The sequence below is a fragment of the Onychomys torridus genome, chromosome 20 (genome assembly GCF_903995425.1).
Source record: "Onychomys torridus chromosome 20, mOncTor1.1, whole genome shotgun sequence".
In the NCBI taxonomy this organism is placed as follows: Eukaryota; Metazoa; Chordata; class Mammalia; order Rodentia; family Cricetidae; genus Onychomys; species Onychomys torridus.
The window spans coordinates 1,337,724-1,358,410 of NC_050462.1; the positions used below are offsets into that span (position 1 = coordinate 1,337,724).

General features: G+C 44.4%; 1 protein-coding gene across 3 annotated transcripts in view; it reads left to right on the plus strand.

Annotated features, from left to right (window-relative positions):
• The first annotated feature begins 6,770 nt into the window (after positions 1-6,770).
• The window catches only part of Tcp11l2 (t-complex 11 like 2), a 37,820-nt gene continuing 23,903 nt past the window's right edge, over positions 6,771-20,687 (plus strand). For 2 of the 3 annotated variants that reach the window (XM_036169858.1, XM_036169860.1), the window contains exons 1-4: positions 6,771-6,927; positions 14,192-14,402; positions 19,410-19,545; positions 20,406-20,526. In XM_036169858.1, the coding sequence (XP_036025751.1) occupies positions 14,246-14,402; positions 19,410-19,545; positions 20,406-20,526 (414 nt within the window). In that variant the 5' untranslated portion in view covers positions 6,771-6,927; positions 14,192-14,245. The remainder of the gene's footprint in view (positions 6,928-14,191; positions 14,403-19,409; positions 19,546-20,405; positions 20,527-20,687) is intronic. The other variant, XM_036169859.1, reaches the window with a different exon arrangement.

Here is a 20,687-nt window from a genome sequence, read left to right on the forward strand (position 1 = left end):
GTAGCTGAAAGTCCTACATCTTGTAGGCAACAGGAAGTTGACTGAGACACTAGGCAGTATCCTGAACAGAGGAAACCTCAAAGCCCACCGCAACAGTGACACACTTCCTCCAACAAAGCCACACGTCCTAATATGTAAATCTCCATATGAAATTATGGGGGGCAATTACATTCAAACTACCACAAGTTCCCTCTTCCAAGATGACTCTAGTTTGTGTCAAGTTGGCAAAAAATTAACCAGCACAAAACTCAAATTCAAGGTTAGCCTGGGCTCCAGAATGAGTTCAAGGTCAGCATAGACAATTTGAGACCCTGTCTCAAAATAGAAAATTAAAGAAGAGGGCCAGCTACACAGAATAGTTGTTCAACACAAGCCTAGCAGATATGAAGCCTTGATTCCAATCTCCACTACTGGAAAAAAAGAAAGAAAAGAAAAACAAAACCATTTGTACAATTGTGTTGTAGTCTGTTGTATGAACCATGTGGAAGCCTCAAATCTTTCTCCAGGAACTATTCAGAAAGGCCTCTTTCTCTACTTCATATGTACACATACTGACATAATACATATGTGCATACATCTGTGTATAGGTACATTATGTGTATATTTGTATTACGAGAGAAGCATAGACAGTCACACACTGTAGGCTAGTTAAGAGCATTCCATTCTCCTTGCTTTCTTGGAAGGCATGGCCACTCAGGTACCAGGGCCAAGCACTCTGCTAAGTAATGGATTGTGGTCATAAATATTTCAAGCATTCAGTTGGTGCCTAGGCTGCATGCTGTTTTCATGTTACTATGGAAATGTGGTGGTCACCAGGTAAAGCTCTCTGCATGTGACACTGCACACATGTGTTTATGTGTGTGTGGAGAAGCCATGCCAAGAGTTCTTCTGGTTTCTATTTTTGACCTGCCAACTCAGTGAGTCACTACAGAGAATGTTTTTGTTCAGTCGTAGCCCTCACTGCCCTAGTGTGCCAGGAGCTCTGGGAAGAACCACTGTGAGAGGGGGCTGAAGGGTCAGGGCTCTTTACTGTCACCTCAGAAACTGTGGGGTTACTGAAGTAGTGTAATTATTGAGTCACCGCTGGACAACCTGCAATTGTGTCCCAAGTGCTTCATGTCACTTTGGGAAAGGATACTTGTCAAATTTATCACCAAAGAAATGAAATGAAAGAAAACAAACTAAAGGATAAGGGTCAGTAGCCCCCGCCTGGTATGAAGAACTGTAACACACCATAGAGAGGGACCTTCCTTTACATGGAAAGCTCCATTTGTTTTCACGAATGAAGAGGAGACAGGAAAGCCATCTTCTGTACTGTATTACTAACCTATCTCTAGTCAGGCACAGTGCGGGGGACTTGCAATGGTGAGGGTAGTTTTGTTGTATAGCAGTGTGAATGAGCACACACTCATTGAAAACAAACGAGCTGTCTAAATGTGTAGCCAATCAATCTGCCCCTCTCCCCACCCCCGCCCTGACCAAGGTACCTCCTCATCAATCAGGTCCTTTTGGATGTGTTTCCTAAGTAAATGACTGTCCCCAGGGTAAACCCTCTCTGGCACAAATGGCAACACCTTGCAATTGCTGCTCTGTGACTTGTGTTTGGAAGTTGGGTGTTATCTGGCGAGTCACATTTCTCAATGTTTCCCTTTCCTGGTCTAGGTTTTACATTTTATTTTAGAAGCTCTTAGGTGCCACTGGGTATTCTATTTGATTTAAAAAGTGAAGGCCTTCATGTTTACTCACAAGAGCATCTAGAAAACCAGTGCCTGGTGGGCCAGAGCTGTGCAGGAGAGAAATGTCCTGGTCCGCCAGGTTTTCCTTGCCCGGCGCACCTCAGCCCTGCTGGCCACAGCTCTCTCTTCACTCAGCCTCTCCTTCGAGTCCCACAGCACTGTCCAGGTAAGCGGAAAGAGACAGTGGAGTGGAAAGAGACAGTGGAGTAGAGGGGCAAGCTCTGAAGTTGTTCGGGTTTTCAGTATTTGTCAGGGCCAGGATCAGGCTGTGTCAAATGTGAATGGAGATACATTTGGTATGAAACATGACTATACTGATTCAGTTCAGTGGAATCCAGAGAAGACTGGTTTTGAAGATTTAGAAAACCGATCATAGTCAAAACTTAAATCTTACCTAATCTTCAAAGCCAAGGGAAAAATACAGAAAAACGTACCAATAAGGGGAGGGTGATTAATTTTTTAATAGACTTTATTTTTTAGAGCAGTTTTAGATTTGAAACAATTTGAACAGAAGGTATGTGGTTGCTGTTTGAACACCTTATTGTCTCCTGTCTGTGTGAGTCAGCTTGTGTTCTCCTCTCTGCTCTCAATCACGTGTCCCTCGGTTGTTGACTTGTTCTCCTGTCCCTTAAGACGCACAAAGGACAAAAAAGAGATCTGAGTCCATTTAGCTTTTCTTCTTCTTACAGTGAAATCATATCTTATGTAAGTCTACAAAATCGAGGACATAAGGCCAAATTTTTTTGTAGTCAAAATTTTTCTTAGAAATTAAATGACCTATTATAAAACCCAAGATATAGGGTTGGGGATTTAGCTCAGTGGTAGAGTGCTTGCCTAGCAATCGCAAGGCCCTGGGTTTGAGCCTCAGCTCTAAATAAATAAATAAATAAATAAATAAATAAATAAATAAATAAATAAAACCCAAGATACACACAGTTGTTGGGTTTTTGTTTGGTTGTTTTTTTTTCTCTAGTACTGAAATAGATATAGATTTCTTCAACCGACTACTGGATGAAACAGTAGATTTGCATTGCGGAGCAGGTTAAGGAGGGAGGTGGTCATTTAAACACTAGACTCTGAGGCAGGAAGATGGCAAGTTCAAGGTCTTCCTGGACCACAGAGCATGTTTAAGCCAGCCTGGAAAACCTAGCGAGACCCTATATCAGAAATAAAATACAAATAAATGAAGATCTGGGGCTACAGGTCAGGGGTAGAGTACTTGATTAGCATGCATGCAAGACCCTAGGATCAATCCACAGGACTGGAAAGCAGAACTCATATTCTTTGTGGGGAGATCAGGACCAGGTACATGACTTATGGGGTTCAGTGCAAAATGAAAATGCAGGAACCCCTTGTTCAGGAAGTGTTAGGAATGTCAAGACTGCCCAAGTGGGACATTAAACCAAGTGAGTGGTGATGGCGGGCTTTAGTCTTCAAGAATAGAGGCTTGCACAAATGCATAGGTAGCAGCCTCAAGAAACTGAGAAAAATGAGAAGCTTGGAAGTCAGTTCAACCAGAAGAGAAGCTTCACAACACATGCAGAGAAAAACGGGGTTGAATCACTGACAGTGTTTCGTCATTCTTTGGGGTTACTACCCCTTCTCCAAATCCCCCCCCCACCAGCTGTGAGTGTGTTACAGTTGAATTGGGGATCCATACACCAACTCCATCAGCAAACTGGTTGAGAGAGTTACAGGTCTCAATTACAATGATGATTTTTTTGATTTTCTGATTTTCCCCCCAAGAATTCATTGTAACTTAGAACTCAGATTTCAGAGGTTCAGGACTTAGCTAGCTGTTATTTTTGTTGTTGTTGTTTGTTTTTATTTATTTATTTTGTTTGTTTGTTTGTTTTTCAAGACAGGGTTTCCTGGAACTCACTTGGTAGCCCAGGTTGGCCTCGAACTCACAGAGATCCGCCTGGCTCTGCTGGGATTAAAGGCATGCACCACCACCGTCCGGCTAGCTAGCTGTTTGTTCATGGCTTCTGGCCCCTAGCAGCATTAGGAAAAACAAACAAACAAACAAACAAACAAACAAAAAACAACTCACAGAAAGGACTCCACTACTACCACCCAAAAGTGGGCAGGGACTAAAAACTTTTCAGAGGTGTAAAAAAGGAAGTATGGGCATTCAAGCAAAAATCTTGACCTGCTCTTAGCTGATGTTTTTGTTTGTTTTTCCAAGGATAAAATGTGTAATCTCTAAAACAAATTGTACTTTGGGGGAAAACAAAGTTATTACCATGAGTCTTCCTAGGTTCAAAGCAGGTAATTTACAAATTCAAAGCTGGATGCAATGGCACATGCTTGTAAACACAGCACTCCAGAGGCAGAAAAACCAGAAGTTTGTGGCCAGCAGGGCCCTGTCTCAAATAAACAAATACAAACCCCACATTAGGTGCGATTATAAGATTTCTTCAAATAAAGTTTTAATTATTTTATTTGCTAAAATGGTTTCCTTTTCAGATATTTGCCCCAAGAAAGTCATAAACATAACCTCAGCAGCGAGGACTTTATAGTTTGATCTGTGATACAAAGCTTTTTGGGGGAGGGGAGGGTGCGTGTGTTCATGAAAGAGAGAGAGAGAGAGAGAGAGAGAGAGAGAGAGAGAGAGAGAGAGAGAGAGGGAGAGAGAGAGAGAGAGAGAGAGAGAAACTGCTTTCTATTTTACAGCACAACCCAGGCAAGACAGCAGCCGGTCAGAAATTCTCCAACAGGCTTAAGAATAACAAGTTATTTAAATTAAAGGGACAGAAGATTTGTTTCCTGTATCTTTTCTCTTCCTGGCTTGGCTCCTGATGTTAGCCTCTACCCTACTCCATTCCACTTCAAGATTCTCACCCCACAACAGGCTGAAAGTTGACTCACCCGCTTTGATGAAAAACTACTTCCTTGTGTCTGTGAGAGTTACATGTTTGAGTTTTTGTTTGTTTGTTTTTTGTTTTTTGTTTTTCAAGACAGTGTTTCTTTGCACCTTTCCTGGATCTCGCTCGGTAGACCAAACTGGCCTCGAACTCACAAAGCTCTGCCTGCCTCTGCCTCCTGAGTGCTGGGATTACAGGCGTGTGCCACCACCACCCGGCACACACATGTTTGAGCTTTAAAAGTAGTGTCAAAGCCAGTTGGTCACCCAGGTAGACGGGGCAGCTGTGCTGACTCACGCTCACCTGTCCCTAGTTAAGGGCATAGCACGATACTAAGCACATTAATACAAAGCCTGCAAAGCACACACTGTTTTCACATGTCTTTGTCACATGCTTACCAGGAAGTGAGATGTTTTTGGTTAATCTTTTTATTGTGGTGTTTTTAGGGCAGTTGTTTGGTGGTGGTTATATGGCAAGCCTTGAGACTAGAAGCTGCTTATTCCAACAAGTGATATAAATAATGGTGGGTCCATAGGAAAGAACCTGGGTACCAACAGCATTTTCTCTTCAATCTCCTGATCAGTAACAGCTTGTATACTTTATTATTTTAGATTTTATTTATGTGTATGTCTCTGCACGTTTGAGAGTGTACGTGTGCATATGTGTGTATGTGTGTGTGCAGGTGCTTGAGGAGTCCAGGAGAGAACATTGAATCCCTCAGAGTTAGAGTTACAAGTGTTTGTGAGCCACCCAAACTGGATGCTGAGATCCATACTACCTATGGGCCTCTGGATAGAGCAGCCAAAGCTCTTACCTGCCATGGCTCCAGCTTTAGGTTGCATGTTTTAGGAGAGTGACAGGTACGTATTTATACAAATTACTAGGTAGGTTTGTTCAGAATGACTCGCCAACTAATTTTAGTAGCTAATGCTGAGTACCCTTGTGTAGACTGCTGTAGATCCTCCATTCTCACAGTACCTCAGGGAAACAGAACTACTGCTGTCTCACTGAACAAGAGCTCCTGGGTAGGTAAATGTTAGGGACTGGGTTTGAACCTGAGACCGGCCCACGCTGTACAACTGCATTTATATCTTGTTTTAAAATATTGCCTGCTTTTGTTTTTCTTCTCTCTAGAATGACAGTGGCCAATTTGCCTACACAATTTAGATATGATTTCAGTCCTAAACAGAAATATTTCAGCTTATATAAAATTTATTTTTATTTATATGAATACCGATTTATTTATTTTTATGAATACCACAAGTAATGCCGATCTGCACCTGGTAGAACAGTGGTTCTCTGGGCGGAGGGGAAGACCGTTTCTTTGTATCCAAAAGCAAACTCACTAGAAGTTATGCTTAGTAAGCCTGACCACACAGAGCCCCTCCCAGCACGTATTTACATTAACCCAGGTCGAAACTTCTCCCCAAGATAAGCGCTGCCAAAAAGCTCTTACTTAGAAGTACAACACCTTATCTTTGCATGCACACGAAGCCTTAGCAGAACTTGGGTAGGTGTGGCTCCTAGAAGCCAATCACTTGATTCAAGGGGCAAATCAGGACCCGTGTTTGCGAGAAAATGTAGACACTTGTGGATGACGCGATTGGTCGCTGATGTGCTTGAGGCAGCCAATTTGGAATGCTGTTGGCTCCCTCGACCCCGTGTGTGAAGTTGGGCATCCAGCTTTCAAAGCATAGAGCGAGCGGGCACTACAAGTTTGTCCGCTCAATTGGAGTTAGCCAGCATCTAGACAACTGTGGAACTAAAAGAAACAGGGTTTGGGGGCTCCACCTGCTCCCGGCCGGGCCCTTAGACAGTGGCCCCGCCCCTAGACATTAGGCCACGCCCCCAACGCCTTAGGCCCCAGCACGGCCAGGTCATAGGCTGTCCCAGTTCCGTGTACACTCCTCGCCCCGCCCCCGGCAGGCTCGGACCGTACCACTCGTGAGCACGGGGGAGTCGGTCTTCCCGTGACCAAACGGCTTTCAATCTGAGCCGTCCCCGGCCTTCGCGATGCAAGCCTGAGGAAGTTTGATTTTCTGTAGTCACACTATGTAAGGGTTCAGCGATCTCAGCTCTGACTGGATCCTCTGCATCCCCGAGTCGCGGTGTCCGGTGTCCTCTCCCCCCTCCAGTCCCCTCGCGGATGGTCTCGCCCAGGGTGTACCTCGGGACCCTTTAAATACCGCGTGGGGCTGCAGGAAGGCTCCAGAGTTGACAGGCCGGTCAGTCCCCCTGCGTGTGCGGTGCTGGGTGAGGGGATACGCAGAGCCCCGCAACCCCGGTCACCCAGCCTTTCTCAAGCCTCTGCGCGGGATCCAGGGGTGCGTACCCATCCCAGGGGAGGGGCCGTGGGATCTGAGAGGACCTCCTCTCCTCAGGGCGGCGGGAGGACTCCTTGTGCCATCCGAGGTCGGGGCATGGGACCCCCGGGGGCGCGGTGGCGGTGGCGCCCAGGCGGGGCCGGGTCCGCTGGGCCGCGATGACATCCCTTTGGGTGCGTGCCAGCGACTGCGCTCGGGGCGCGAGGCGCTCCGGGCTCCCAGTGCGGCGGTGCCCGCTGCCCCGGCCCTGGAGAGTTGGGCTGAGCCGTGGTGGGGCCGGGCCGGGCCGCGGCCTGTGTTTGCCGCTTGTTGCCGGGTTTCTCGGGCGCTGGGCTCTGTCCCGGCAGTCCCCTCCCCCAAGCGTTTGTTTTGACAGGAAACGTGGTGTTGCTGGAGGGAGGGGCGAGCGGGGAACGTGGGCGAGCGGGCGGGACTCCGGGGACTTCCGTTGGACTTGACGGTCCGGAGGGCAGCTCAGGTCACATCTGGGTCAGACCCTTGCCTTCTCAAGGATGACTCTGTGCTCAGGGTGGCACCACAACACATAGCAGCGAGGTTTGGTGGCACGTGGATGACACAGTTAGGAGTGTTTACGTTAGTAGGGGAGAAAAAACTTCCATTAAACGAGCGATTTCGCAACGACGTGACGTTTCCTTTTAAAATGACTGGGAATGTAGTTTCATGGGAGAGCACTTTCTTGGCATGTACACGACTGTGGGTTCTGTCCACCCCTGACCACATGAAGCCCAGATCATGTGTTTTAATGCAAAAATCTAGTCAACAAAGAAGTGTCTGTTAAACTACAGTACAAGCAGAGGAGAGGAAACACTTAAGAGTGGTTTCCCCTGTGACTGAAGTGAAATATACTCTCTCATCGTTGTCTTAGTGCCTTAACGTGAGGAAACCAGACAACCTGCCCTTGTCCCTAGAGAGCCCCTCAGCACTCAGGGTGTCCAGCTCAGAGGTCTTGGTTTTCCTATGCCAACTGATAATGAGGTTCTTACGCTGGTTCCTGAGCTAGGAGGCTCCCTGTCTACCTGCCTTTTCTCCCTGTCTCCTTGGATATCATACATTGCCCCACTTGAAGTGACCCAGGGCTGAAGACCCAGTCATGTGTACAGGCAGCTAACATGAGGCCCCCGGAGTGTGTTTAACTAGGCAGCAGAGATGGGCAGAGAATGCTCTCCAGGATGAAAGGTGCCTGGAAACCTTCCCTGGTGCGGTCATGACACATGACTTGTGGATCATGGGCACTGCCTTGCAGACAGTGGCTGGCGTGTTGGCTTTTGTCTAGCTCTCTGTAGGCTGATTTGATGAGGACCACTGTTGTTGCAGGGACTTTTCCCTCAGTCCTATGGTTTTTGCTTGGCTCTGGGCTGGTGCTAAAGTGGCATTTGGTAGAAGATGGAAATTTTCTAGCATCTGCAATTTTTTTCATCGGAGCTCAGTGTCGTGTCCCACCCCCTCCCCCTGTCCTGTGGCAGGCCAGCTCCCACCATTATTTTCACTAGGGCCTCTTGAGGAATGAGGGATAAGATACTTAGAAAGAGAGGGGAGAGAAACAGAGAGGAAACACAGGATAGACTCGGGTGGGCCTGGACCCTTATCCAAACGGGCCTTGAACTTTATTCCAAAGGTCTGTTTATAACAATGCCAAGGGGTGGAGCAAATGAGAGTTACCATCAAGTGTAGACCCTTAGAAACACCTGATACTTAGGCCCATGGTCCAATCAACCTCTTATGCAGTCCTTCTGGGTACAGCCACTAGGCAATGTAGTGGGCTCCAACACTGTCCTCTGGGTGCCTTGTGCCTGACTTCAGTATGGTCTTGAAGGAGGGTAGCCACTAAATGTCTCTTGACATCTCTTTTTTCCACAACCTAGCCTTAACTGCATGGATTTCATTCTTTAGGGCCCTGTTGGATAACCTAAACAGTTGACTTCACAGTGTTTTTGAGTTGGCTCCTGTAAGCAGTTAACCCTTTGGGTAATGCCTGGGCTTTACCAAGGATTTTGCAGTAGATAAGGAACTGCACTCTAGTAGAGGGCTTTCCTCGCTGTAGTGGGGTGGTTGAATTTTACTCTGTTGAATGATATCTTTCAGTGGTGTCCTTCACGGTATAGAGCTTGAACAGCTGTCCCAAGATAAGGTCATCTTGCTTCCACATGTGCAAGTGTCCATGTGATGATAGACAGATCAGTTTGGCAGAGAGGGAATGGAAAGAATGAGCAGCACACTGATTTCCTCCAGCTTCCCTAGAGCAGTAGAATGTGTGGGCTTCAGGGCTCCAAACTGCTGTGGCTTGAGCTGAGCCTCTGCTCTGCTGTAAACCTTTGGGGGAGTAATTCTGTCTCTCTGACCTATAAGTTCTTATTTTAAACAAGAGTAACACCCACATAACATAGTTATGATGCAGATTTGAGGAAATCAGTTCTTTTAAGCACTCACAGAGTATTATTGAGATCATGCTAAGTGTCAATAACTGTTGTTTCTAACTTAGTCTTTTAGTACTGGTAAGGGTCCGAAGAGGACAGTGGTACAATGTGCATGTTCTTTAGGCTCCTGGGACTTTGAGGCTTTGCTAACTTTTGAATTGTTTGGAGATAGGAACTGGAGACTGGAAAAGGAAATACTTCCTTTTCTACATGCATTTTTAAAGTTACTGGGAAGGCAGAAATGCAGACTGTTAAACTAACTACCTGAAGTGACTTCTTGATGAGCAATGTGATCCAGGCAAGACAGCTTGGAAACTCCAGCTGTTTTAGGAGTAGACATGGGACCACATTTGTTCATGTGAGGACATTTACTTGGCTAGCAGTGTTGCTACTGCTTTGGGGACATGTATGTCAATGCTTGTGTCTCTTTATAATCCTGCACCAGTACAGGTTATTTATAGAAATAGTTTTCTGTAGAAAGGAAATAAGGACATAAAGTCAAATATAAACTGAAGAATCACAAATTAATAACCGATCTCCCTGTTCTCTGTGGTGAGACACATGGCTGGCTCCTTTAGGTTTCTGTATCTATTTCTTTGTCTCTAAAATGTTAGCAGTAAACTGTCATTATTCATCAATGTATTTAATTCAGCAATAAATCTTTTCCTGCTGAGCGGTCCTAAGAAGGAGTGGCATGATGCTGAATGTTAGAAAAGAATGGAATGATACATAAAATCTGCAGTTTCTTCAAATAGTGACCCGTTGTAATAATGTTGGAAACTTTGCTTGGAGGTATCATCTGTCTTTACCTTTGGTCAGTGAGTCCTCAGGTTGGTGTTCCTGCTGGATCGCTTGATTTAACTGGGAGTTGCTTTGGTGGCCAGATAGATCTACGTTTGTCAGTAGGAAAAGCAGTGTGCTTCTTTGAAACAAATGACTTTATTATCACCAGTCTAAGAATCTGAAATAGTTGAAGCAGTCTAGTTACCCTTAATGTCTTCTCGGTGGAGTTGATTGTCTTAGAGGACCCATGTGCAAACTCAAGAGGGAGGAAGGGAAGGATTGGTGTGAGGGTGCCTGCAGAAGAAGATCTCTCACTGGGACAGGCCATTTGATAGTTTTGTATTTCAGAAAAGCGTGTAGTTCTGTCCTGGGGTCATTGCCAGACTTGTTTTCCTGTAGGGGAAACATGATTTTGTCCTCCTGTCTTAATGTCCAAGGTGATTTGACAGAAGCACACAGTCACCTGTGTCCTGTTGTCTGTGTCTGACCAGTCCCAGCACCCTCTTCTTAGTAACCAAGCAAAGTTGCATTCCAGCTCCATATGTTAGGATTTGGGGTTTACCTACATACAAAATAGACAACTCTTAACAAAGTGCTGAGCACCTTGCTTCAAACACAAGCTTCTGCTTGCATACAGTAAGTCCCCGTTGTAACATGGATGCTTCTGCCCACTAAAGAGCTTCTAACAGTGTTGATACATTTCAGTTTTCTGTCATAGCTGAGTGCCTCAGATTCTGCCTCCAGTGACAAGTTGACACAAAACTTAGTTGCATACAGTTAAGCATGCTTGCTGTATGTTTGCTTTCTTTAAAACATCTCATGCTGTTTCATGGAACCCTGGTTTGGAGGAGCATCTTATCAATTTCTGACTGAAAGAATCTGGGTGGGGGGGGGGGCTGGAGAGATAGCTTAGAGGTTAAGAGTATTGCTTGTTCTTCCAAAGGTCCTGAGTTCAATTCCCAGTGACCACATGGTGGCTCACAACCATCTGTAATGAAGTCTGGTGCCCTCTTCTGGCCTGCAGGGATATATGCAGACAGGACACTGTATATATAATAAATAAATAAATAAATAAATAAATAAATAAATAAATAAATCTTAAAAAAAAAAAGAATCTGGAATTAGCCCACCTCATGGCCCCCTACCACCGAGAAAACAGCTATGCATGAAGTCACACAGTAAGCTGGTGACAGACTGGGTTCTAGCTCTTAACCTCATGCTTCTTTCTTTTTAAGTCTTGTACCTGACTTCCTTGTTCAAGTAATTATGACACCTACCAAATGTGCTATCCAGCTGGAATATAAAATGAGCCGGTTCATAAATTCCCACAGATGAAAGCTTTTATTTACTTTTACTTAAATACCCTGTTGGCATGAGGCCACTGCAGTAGAGAAAGCAGGAGCCAGCCCGGGAGTGACAGGACCTGGGTTTTGGATTCAGGAAAGAAGCTGGCATAGATGGTAGTGTCTCTGCTCTAGGGCTGCACTTGGCAGCAGCGGGCGTGTGAACGTGTAGGGCTGTCTGTTTGCAGATGTTCTCCTTGAATCTGTTCCAAACAGGATCCAGTGACTATGATGTAGCTGACCCTGAATATTTGTCATGAACTTGGTACTGGATGAGGCACTGTGTCTCCCTCACCAAGGAGACTCAAAAATAGCCACTGCAAGAAAATAGCTGCAAATGCCTTTTGGGGGTGTGAACATGTTAGAAGCCTGCTTTGTTACCCCACCCTAGTTCCTTGAGACAGGGTCTCCCACTGCACCTGGAGCTAGGTAGAGGTCAGCAAGCCCCAGAAGTCCTGCTGTCCCTCCCGGAAGCCATGGGATTACAGGTTGGTTTTTTTTTTTTTTTTTTTTTTTTTTTTTAAATGTGGGCTTTGGGGACTTGAATTCAGTTCCTCATGCCTGGTACTCAGATGTTTGTATTCACTGGCCCATCATCAAGTCCTTTTGTGGAGATGAAGGAGACGTGCTACAGAGCTGCTGAGCAGAGTGCCATGTGGTGGAGGACAGAGGGAGGCTCCTGGGAATAAAGCATTTTCAAGCAGTGCCAGCAATAGGAAGTGAGCTGTTGGCAGAGGATGGCAGCAGCTCATTCTCTTCTGTCCCTCCCTGCCTCCCCAGGACACTGTAGTAAACACTCAGGTAAAAACCAGTTTTCACCGGACAGAAGAACTTGCCATTGAAGAGCCAAGAGTTCTCGACTATTTTATAGCCCATGTCTATGGAAGTCAGCTTTGGGATTCTAAGATAGGGTGAATGTCTCCAAGGGGCAGTGCCCCACTGTTCAGTGCCTTTCTATCTGCAGAAGCAGTTCCCTGAGCCAATGGGCATCTCTGTGAGTGTCAAGACTGAAGAAAGTTTTGGTTAAGACCAGGTGGAAATGCTCTTTGGCCTTTTTTTCCTTTTCACGGACCCCCCCCCCCCCCCCCCACTCCCAGGTTCATCCTTGCTCCCATCAGCACCCAAAAGATGCAGTTTTCCTTATATCTCACAATGACTTCTGGATCTCTTGTCTGTACCCCTTAGTCCTGACCCTTCCCTACTTTTTTCTTGTAATTTTCAGCAATACCTTGTTTCCATATGGCACACAGAGTTTTATGTAACCATACTTGAGAACTGTGAGAATAGGATCATGTCTGTTTTGTTCAGTTACTTTTCCCAGTGCCTGGTTCACATAAATATGAACAGATAGATTCATGTAAGAAATTGTAGAGGCATTCCCAGTCATAGTATGCATTGTTAATGGTGTCTCTCTCTTTTTTTTTTTTTTTTGGCATTTGTGAAAAGTATCCCATCCCTCACTGAAGTTAACTCTATTTTTGTTGCCTATCCAGGTTGGAAGTACCTTCTCCCTTGGGCAAAATTTCCCTTTTGGTGTCAGTGATACTGTGTTCCTATCAAGGCTGATTTCCTCATAGCCCTGGCTGGTGTTATGGGCCCAGGGCTGGCATTCATATGCCATAGTCTTTCTCGATTGTGATAGGCCTGTCCCCTTCCTTGAGATGCTCTGTGATGTCCCAGAGAAGGCACTTGACTTACCGTCTAGGGGCTGGTTCCATGGTGGAGTCAATCTCCTTGTCCCTCTGAGTCTGTTTATGTTCCTAGGTTCAGTAAGTTGTGCTAGCTGCTTTGTGAATTGTTAGGTACAAACCAAACAACAGGTCTTAGTCTTCGTGCTGGGACAGTTCATATGAAAATGGAGGAGATACCTGGTAGCCCAGGAAGACTCTTCAGTCTTTCTTTCCCTTGAGAGGCTCACAGAGCATCCTTATTCTCTTTTTAAGTTTCATTCTTTAAATTTGTCCTGTGTATGTGTATAGGTACAGTCATGCTAACAGCACTTGTGGAGGTCAGAGGACAGTTTGTGGAAATTGGTTATCTTCTTCTATCGTGTGGATTGCAGGGATTGAACTCAGGTCATTGGGCTTGGCAGCAAGTGCCCTTACCCAAGCCATCTCACCAGCTAAGCCTAATTTATTTAAAACAAAGCAGTAAGAACAGTAACTATATTTGCATGCTGTGTGAAGAAGCCCCCGTGATGCAATTAATCCTCTTCAGTCTTGACCAAGGCCTGGAAGGTCAGTCTTTGAGCCTCACTTTCCCACAGAGTCAGGTGGTTAAGTGATTTCCCCAGAACAGAATAAGGAGTCTGCAGAGGAGCCCACAGAGCCTTGACACACCAACCCAGGAGAGAGCATCTGTGCTCTGTGTGCATTTTAAAAGGATTTGTCATCGCTTAGAGTTGCTCCACATTTGCATTGGATATGGCCTTGAAGCCTGGTTTGTGGAAGGAAGTCTTGATGATCTTGCAACAGTCTTGGTCAGGGTGCTGGGGGAAGGGGGAAGTAATTTCTTGGGGACTTTTGTTCCCCCTATACTGTCCACACCTGTGGACATTATATTATCCATGTTGGAACAAGCATGTTGGAAACCATGTTGATTCAGGGTCTCTCTGTCTGGGCAGGTTCTCTCTGTCTCTGTCTCTCTCACGTCCCCATCTCTCCCCCTCTACTCTTTCTCTCTTCCCCTCTCCCTCCCTCCCAGCCCCCTTCCCTCTCTCCTCTTCCCCACCTCTCTCCATACCCAAGGTGATACGAGATGCCTTTGAATGATGAGAAGCAGTGTGTGAATGACGACCAGCAAAGTGATTCAGAGTCTTCTCGGTTCTCCGAAAGCATGGCATCGCTCAGTGACTATGAGTGTTCCAGGCAGAGCTTCACCAGCGATTTCTCCAGCAAATCCAGCTCTCCTGCCTGTGAGTAACAGGGGGCAAGGCAGGCGCAGCGGCGGGGTGTGTGTGGGGTGGTGGTGGTGCTGGTAATGCATGATGGTTTTGAAAACTTAGAAGTGTTGTGAGCAGATCTTCCCCCTTCCCCCTCCTTTCTAGAGCCACCAGAATAGCGTGTCAAAGGCACTGTAGCAGTGTGCGTGTGTTCTTAGGAGTAAGCCTGTAACCTGCTCATTTTATGTTGAGCCTTGTCTCTAACCTGTTTAGTTTGAGCATGAAGCTAAAACCCCATCCCCAGCCCTGTCTGTTTTGTCTCCCAAATGGTGGCAACACCCCTTCTTGAGATCATCTTGTGCAGATTATGATGAAGCCAAATTAGTCTTTTCTGTTTCACATTGAAGGAAATTTGCCTTTCCGGAAGGGTGGACAGGAAGTGAAATAATCTAAAGATAGTTTCCCTACTGATTTTAAACACTGTTGTGCAAATCCCCCCAGATCAACCCACAGGGAGAATTACTACACTGTGGGTTGTGGGAGAGCCAGAAGAGCGGCTGTCACTGGGGAGACAGGCCCCTCCCCTCCTGTGTGTCAAGCAGGCACTTTTTTTCCTTCCACAAGATTTCACTCTGTAGCCCAGGCTGGCTTTGAACCTGTGGCACTTTCCTCCTCCCCGCCCCCCCCCCCCCCAGGGCTACAGATACAGGTATGAACTACTTGACTTTGCCTTTTGTTTTTTTAAGTTTGGAATTAGCATTTTGTCTAGAAAGTACAGAACATCTAAACTACCAAAGCTAAGGTAGGGAAAAGCAACTGATGTTCAATATGATCAGATGCCCACTTCAAAACAAGTAGTTTTGTTTATTTAAATTTTTATGTTTCCAGTTTTAAAACTAAGAAAATCTATAGTATAGAGAAAAGAAGAGATTGCCTGCAGTATCACCCAAACATGACAGACAGCTGCCAGCACTTTGCCAAACCATCATCCTCCACACTGATGTGGACTCTTGCCCTTAGTTTTGAAACCAAAACACATACATACTCATGATAAACACTGTCCTTCTGACCACCTACTATGTCATAAGGAAATAGACATTCATATGTATTTATTGATTTGTCATTGGACAGTCATTTTCTATCTTGTTTTGCTCTTTTACAAATGGGGTTTTATGAGCATCCTGATGCACTGAGACTTTCTGGGTATCACTGGATGATTGGATCAAAGACTACAGATGTTTTAAAGGAGAATCTTGAGGTAGAAAATCCACAGCAGCCATGCACTTCTGCATCTTTTCTCATTCTTGACACCATGTCCAGAGTCTCTACATCTGATATCATGGTACCCATGATATCAGCCATTCTGAAGAAGGATTTTGCCAATTCCCAGGCATATCTTTCTCATCTTCCTCCACTTAAGCACTTCCTCTGCCTCCCTCCCCTAAAACAAACAATAACAACAGACTGGAAAGTATTGCCTGTCTGTGCCTTTATTTGAGGTCATGACTTTTAATTAACTGAAGCTGAGATTTTTTTCCAATAGTGATATTGTAAACTTGATTTATTAGAACAATTTCTTAGTATAATATCTAGAAATAACTACAATTCTTTACTATTTTCCTACTGAGTAGATAATCTACCCTCTCAAATATGTTTCATTATGATTTAATTATGTATTGAGTTCCTCCTATGCTCTTACTTAAATTGCTCAACAGTGGTGGTGCACACCTTTAATCCCACCCAGTATTCAGGAGGCAGAGGCAGGTGGAACTCTGAGTTCAAGATCAGCCTGTGGTCTATAGACTGAGATCCAGGACAGCCATGGCTACACAGAGAAACCCTGTCATGAAAAAACTAAAAAGAAAAAAAATTGTCTTAATTAATTGCCTCAGAGAGAGCCTGTTAAGAAGCGAATATAAGTGTCAGTGAAGTCAAATGAACTAACAAGTGGCAGAGATGGGAATCCAACTTCAGCCTTGCACCAAACTGCCTGTACACCTGGCCCAGTCAGGACAAATCTCTCTTACCCGCCAGTCCCACAGTCGCTCAGACCCAACCAAGAAAGCACACAGAAACTTACATTGCTTACAAACTGTATGGCCGTGGCAGGCTGCTTGTTATCTACTTCTTCTCTCTTAAATTAACCCATTTCTGTTAGTCTATACTTTGCCACAGGGCTTGTGGCTTACCAGTGTCTTTACATGTTGCTTTTCATGGCGGCGGCTGGCGGTGTCTCTCCCCAGTCTTCTACTTCCCAGAATTCTCTTCTCTCTTGTCCCGCCTATACTTCCTGCCTGGCCACTGGCCAATCAGAACTTTATTTACACAGAGCGATATACACAGCACTTCCCCTTTTCTTTTTTTTTTAAGGAAGGTTTTAACTTTTACATAGTACAATTACATATAACAAAACAATTATCAAGCAAGAATTACAGTTACAATATTAAAGAAGATATCCTATCTATCTTATATTTGTGTCTAAGGTTTTATATCTAACTTATCTTTTATCATAACTGAGGAAATTATGACTATCTAGCCTTCAACCACATCAAAGACCTCAGAAGGATATAATATTACCTGAGAACCGGGAGAAGGATGCAAGCAACTTTCAGGAGTCTTGCAGGGTAGACAGAGACAGCTGGCAGCCTGGACAGTCACCTAATGTTCCTTTGTAAAGTTGGGGTATCTGTCTTCAGCCCACAGGGCTAGAGGCTCTTGGTTATTTTTCTCAGTGTCCTGCAGAATGTCTGGCAGTTTCCTCTGTGAAGCAGGAACCTGAAGGACCATTTTTTCAAGCAAAGTTTAGTGGTCACCTTTCTATGGGTCCTGCATGTCCAGTTAATCAAGCAGTCCAGGCAAGAACAGTTTCTTGCCCAAATGGCTATTTTTGCCAAGGTGAAGATAAGATATGAAGTGTCTTCAATGCCCATCCTCCTCTCTGAAGTAAATCGGTGCTGCCAGGAGCAGACATGTCTCACTGTCCAGAAAGTCTAAATTTTAAAAATATTTTAAATGCCATATTCTGTAGGTCTTTGAAGTATTTGAAGATTACCTATCTATCTGAAATATCTCTATGTATATGTAGAAGACTTAAGTAACATGGCTACAAGTATGATTATCATAGATGACTAATTACTAATCTATTTTTAATTATCTACTACAATTTAAAATGAGCTATACAAACATAATACCTTAAACATGAGTAGAAATATACACACAGTATAACAAAATTAACTTTAAGTTTGTATCAATAGACTAAAGTCTATACCAATGTAAAACATTTTAAACAAGTTGTTGCTCTTTAGAAGTAAGTTCCTTCCTTAATCTACCCTTTCATCCTATTATATCTATATCATATCCCCTTTTCTTCTTTAGAAAGAGATTGCATTTATAATCAATCTGCTTTAAAGAAAAATATTGGTTTTTCTCTGTCCCACACCAGAGGGCTCTTCTGATTTGGGACACAAGAATCTCTTAACCTTTTCTTTTAGCAATATGTCTGGGTTTAGAGAAGGAGTGAGACAATTCCATCTCCAAAGCCAGGTGGGAATTTGGGCGTAGTTTTTCTTACTACTTCCTGCTGGAGGGGGGCGCTGTATCTTATGGGGATACAAAGAAAATTTTTGGATTATAGAGTAGTCCATTAGGGTGAACCTCTGAGCCAGTTGCCTTGAAACCATTCTGGATGTCGATCATCTGGGCCATGTTGTCATTGGAGACCTTTCAGGTGGTCTTGGCTGATCAAACCTGATGTATCTTAATTTGGAACAAATCCATAGCCTCTGGCTTTCTGTGGAAACAAAAGCAGAGACTCCTTTCCAAAGCAACATATCCTTATATCCAAATTTTGAAGTCAAGGTACCTTTAAAATTTACATATTTGTTTAACTCAACAGCTTTTATGATCAAATCTTTTTTTGAAGTTAAAAATCCAAAAGACAAGACAAACCAGATTCTCTGTGTAATATCCATCTTTGTAAGACTGAAATGCCACTGTGGCTGCTGGCTCCACCCACCTCAGTTTCCCAACATGGCGGTGGAACAGTTTACCGCCAGCTCTGGGTCTGGAGCCATGTGTACCATCAACTATCAGAAGCAGTTCTATCAAAGCAGTGCATAGCCCAGAAACTTTTTTTTTCTTTTTTTAAACTAGCAAAGGCTAAATCTACCACGCAGCAGAGTAAAGTGCCGCTTGTAGACTCCTCATTCCTTCCACACTGCAGGTCAGAAGCACACGCCAGGAACCCGCCATAGTAGCTGAAACCGGCAGGCTGCCGCTAACTTGAGAAAGACAACTAGGAAGCTGTTTTTAGCTTTGTTTTAGAATCTTTTTTGTCAGGTTTTAGGTGGAAATTCTTGCCAACACGTTGGACGCCATTTGTAGTTAGAGTTTTCCTGCCTGGCCCAGTCAGGACAAATCTCTCTTACCCGCCAGTCCCACAGTCGCTCAGACCCAACCAAGAAAGCACACAGAAACTTACATTGCTTACAAACTGTATGGCCGTGGCAGGCTGCTTGTTATCTACTTCTTCTCTCTTAAATTAACCCATTTCTGTTAGTCTATACTTTGCCACAGGGCTTGTGGCTTACCAGTGTCTTTACATGTTGCTTTTCATGGCGGCGGCTGGCGGTGTCTCTCCCCAGTCTTCTACTTCCCAGAATTCTCTTCTCTCTTGTCCCGCCTATACTTCCTGCCTGGCCACTGGCCAATCAGAACTTTATTTACACAGAGCGATATACACAGCATTGCCTGTCAATCTGCTGGTTAGTACATGTAAACACATATACCAATAAACACTGAAACTGGTTTAAGTTTTTAAAAGTTAAAATAGGCCTATATTAAGGGGTTTGTCTCAGGAAAACTAAAGCTGCAGAGGGAATGTTCAATACTGGAAATCTTTGCCAGGCCCACCTTTCTGTAGTGTATGTCCTCTGACTTGTAGAACTGCCATATGTGCCTGAGGACAAGCCTGCCTGGGCACTGGGGACATTGGATGTCAGCTTCTCTCCTGCTACATTGCTGACTTCGCTTTTCTTTCAGCCACCAGCCCTCCCGGGGGGGTGACATTTGATGACGTAATGGCTGCAGCAAAGAACTTATCAGACATGACTCTTGCTCATGAAATAGCTGTAAACGAGAACTTCCAGTTGAAGCAAAATGCCCTCCCAGAGAACAGGTAACCTGGAATCCTGTGTGTATGTGAAGGATGCTAAAGAGTGTGTGTGTGTGTGTGTGTGTGTGTGTGTGTGTGTGTGTGTTTGATTGAATGTAGCGAAGAGTTCAGTGGGAATGCATTGACTCTTGTGAGCGCTTCCTGGGAAGTCTCCTATTTCAGCAGTTTATTCCGGGCTAGCTTTAAATGGGACATCTGAGTAGAATATGGCAGCCATTCAAAGGCATGTCTCCTTGGGATCAACCTGTTCTGTCCTTCCACGCAAGTTCAGCTGTTGAAGAAAGAGCAATGCTGTTGTTACCTTACCCCTAAAATACAGTGCTGTATAGAAGACTATCTACTAAGTCATGATATACCTTCTTAGGACAGAACTTTTTGACATTATTAAAAGATATGCTAAGGAAACATTTTAGAGTTTAGGAGAAAACACGAATCTCTAAATGAAAAAGAATTATTATATTGTGCATATTGGTATTTTTTTAATATTTATTTTTATTTGTGTGCATGTGTCTGTCTGTCTGACTGACTATGTGCGTGCATGGAGGCCACAAGAGGACTTTTGATTCCTCCAAATCCCCAGGTGTTTGTAGGACACCTGGTTTGTTAAGAGGATTCTGAGATCTAACTGCCTGTCCTTGTGATTCCACAAGTCTTACCCACTAAGACATCTCTTCAGCTCAGTGTTTTTATTGTGTGAAAACATTGTTCATGCTCTGAACAAGGAAAATATGCTAAGAGATTAATCATGGGCTTAAGGGTAAGATATGTTCTGGGTTTTTAAAATGTATTTTCTAAGTAATCTATAGTGAACATGTATCTTTCAATGCTCATTTTAAATAGTTCATTTTTTTTTTGCTATATAGCCTTGCTGGTCAAGTGAAGCGTGTTGTTCACCAGGCTTTCTGGGATGTCTTGGAAGCAGATCTCAATGCTGAGCCCCCCCAATATGAATATGCCATCAGACTGTTTGAAGAGATCAGAGAGGCAAGTTGATGTTGTTTCATTAGTGCCTTAACCCCCTGGGGACAGTGTGATGGATACCGTGGATGGATAGCTTATAAACAGTATAGAAGTCTAAGACCAAGGCACAGCACATTTGCTGTCTGGTGAAGGCCTATTTTGTAGGAGAATCCTCCTTTCTTTAT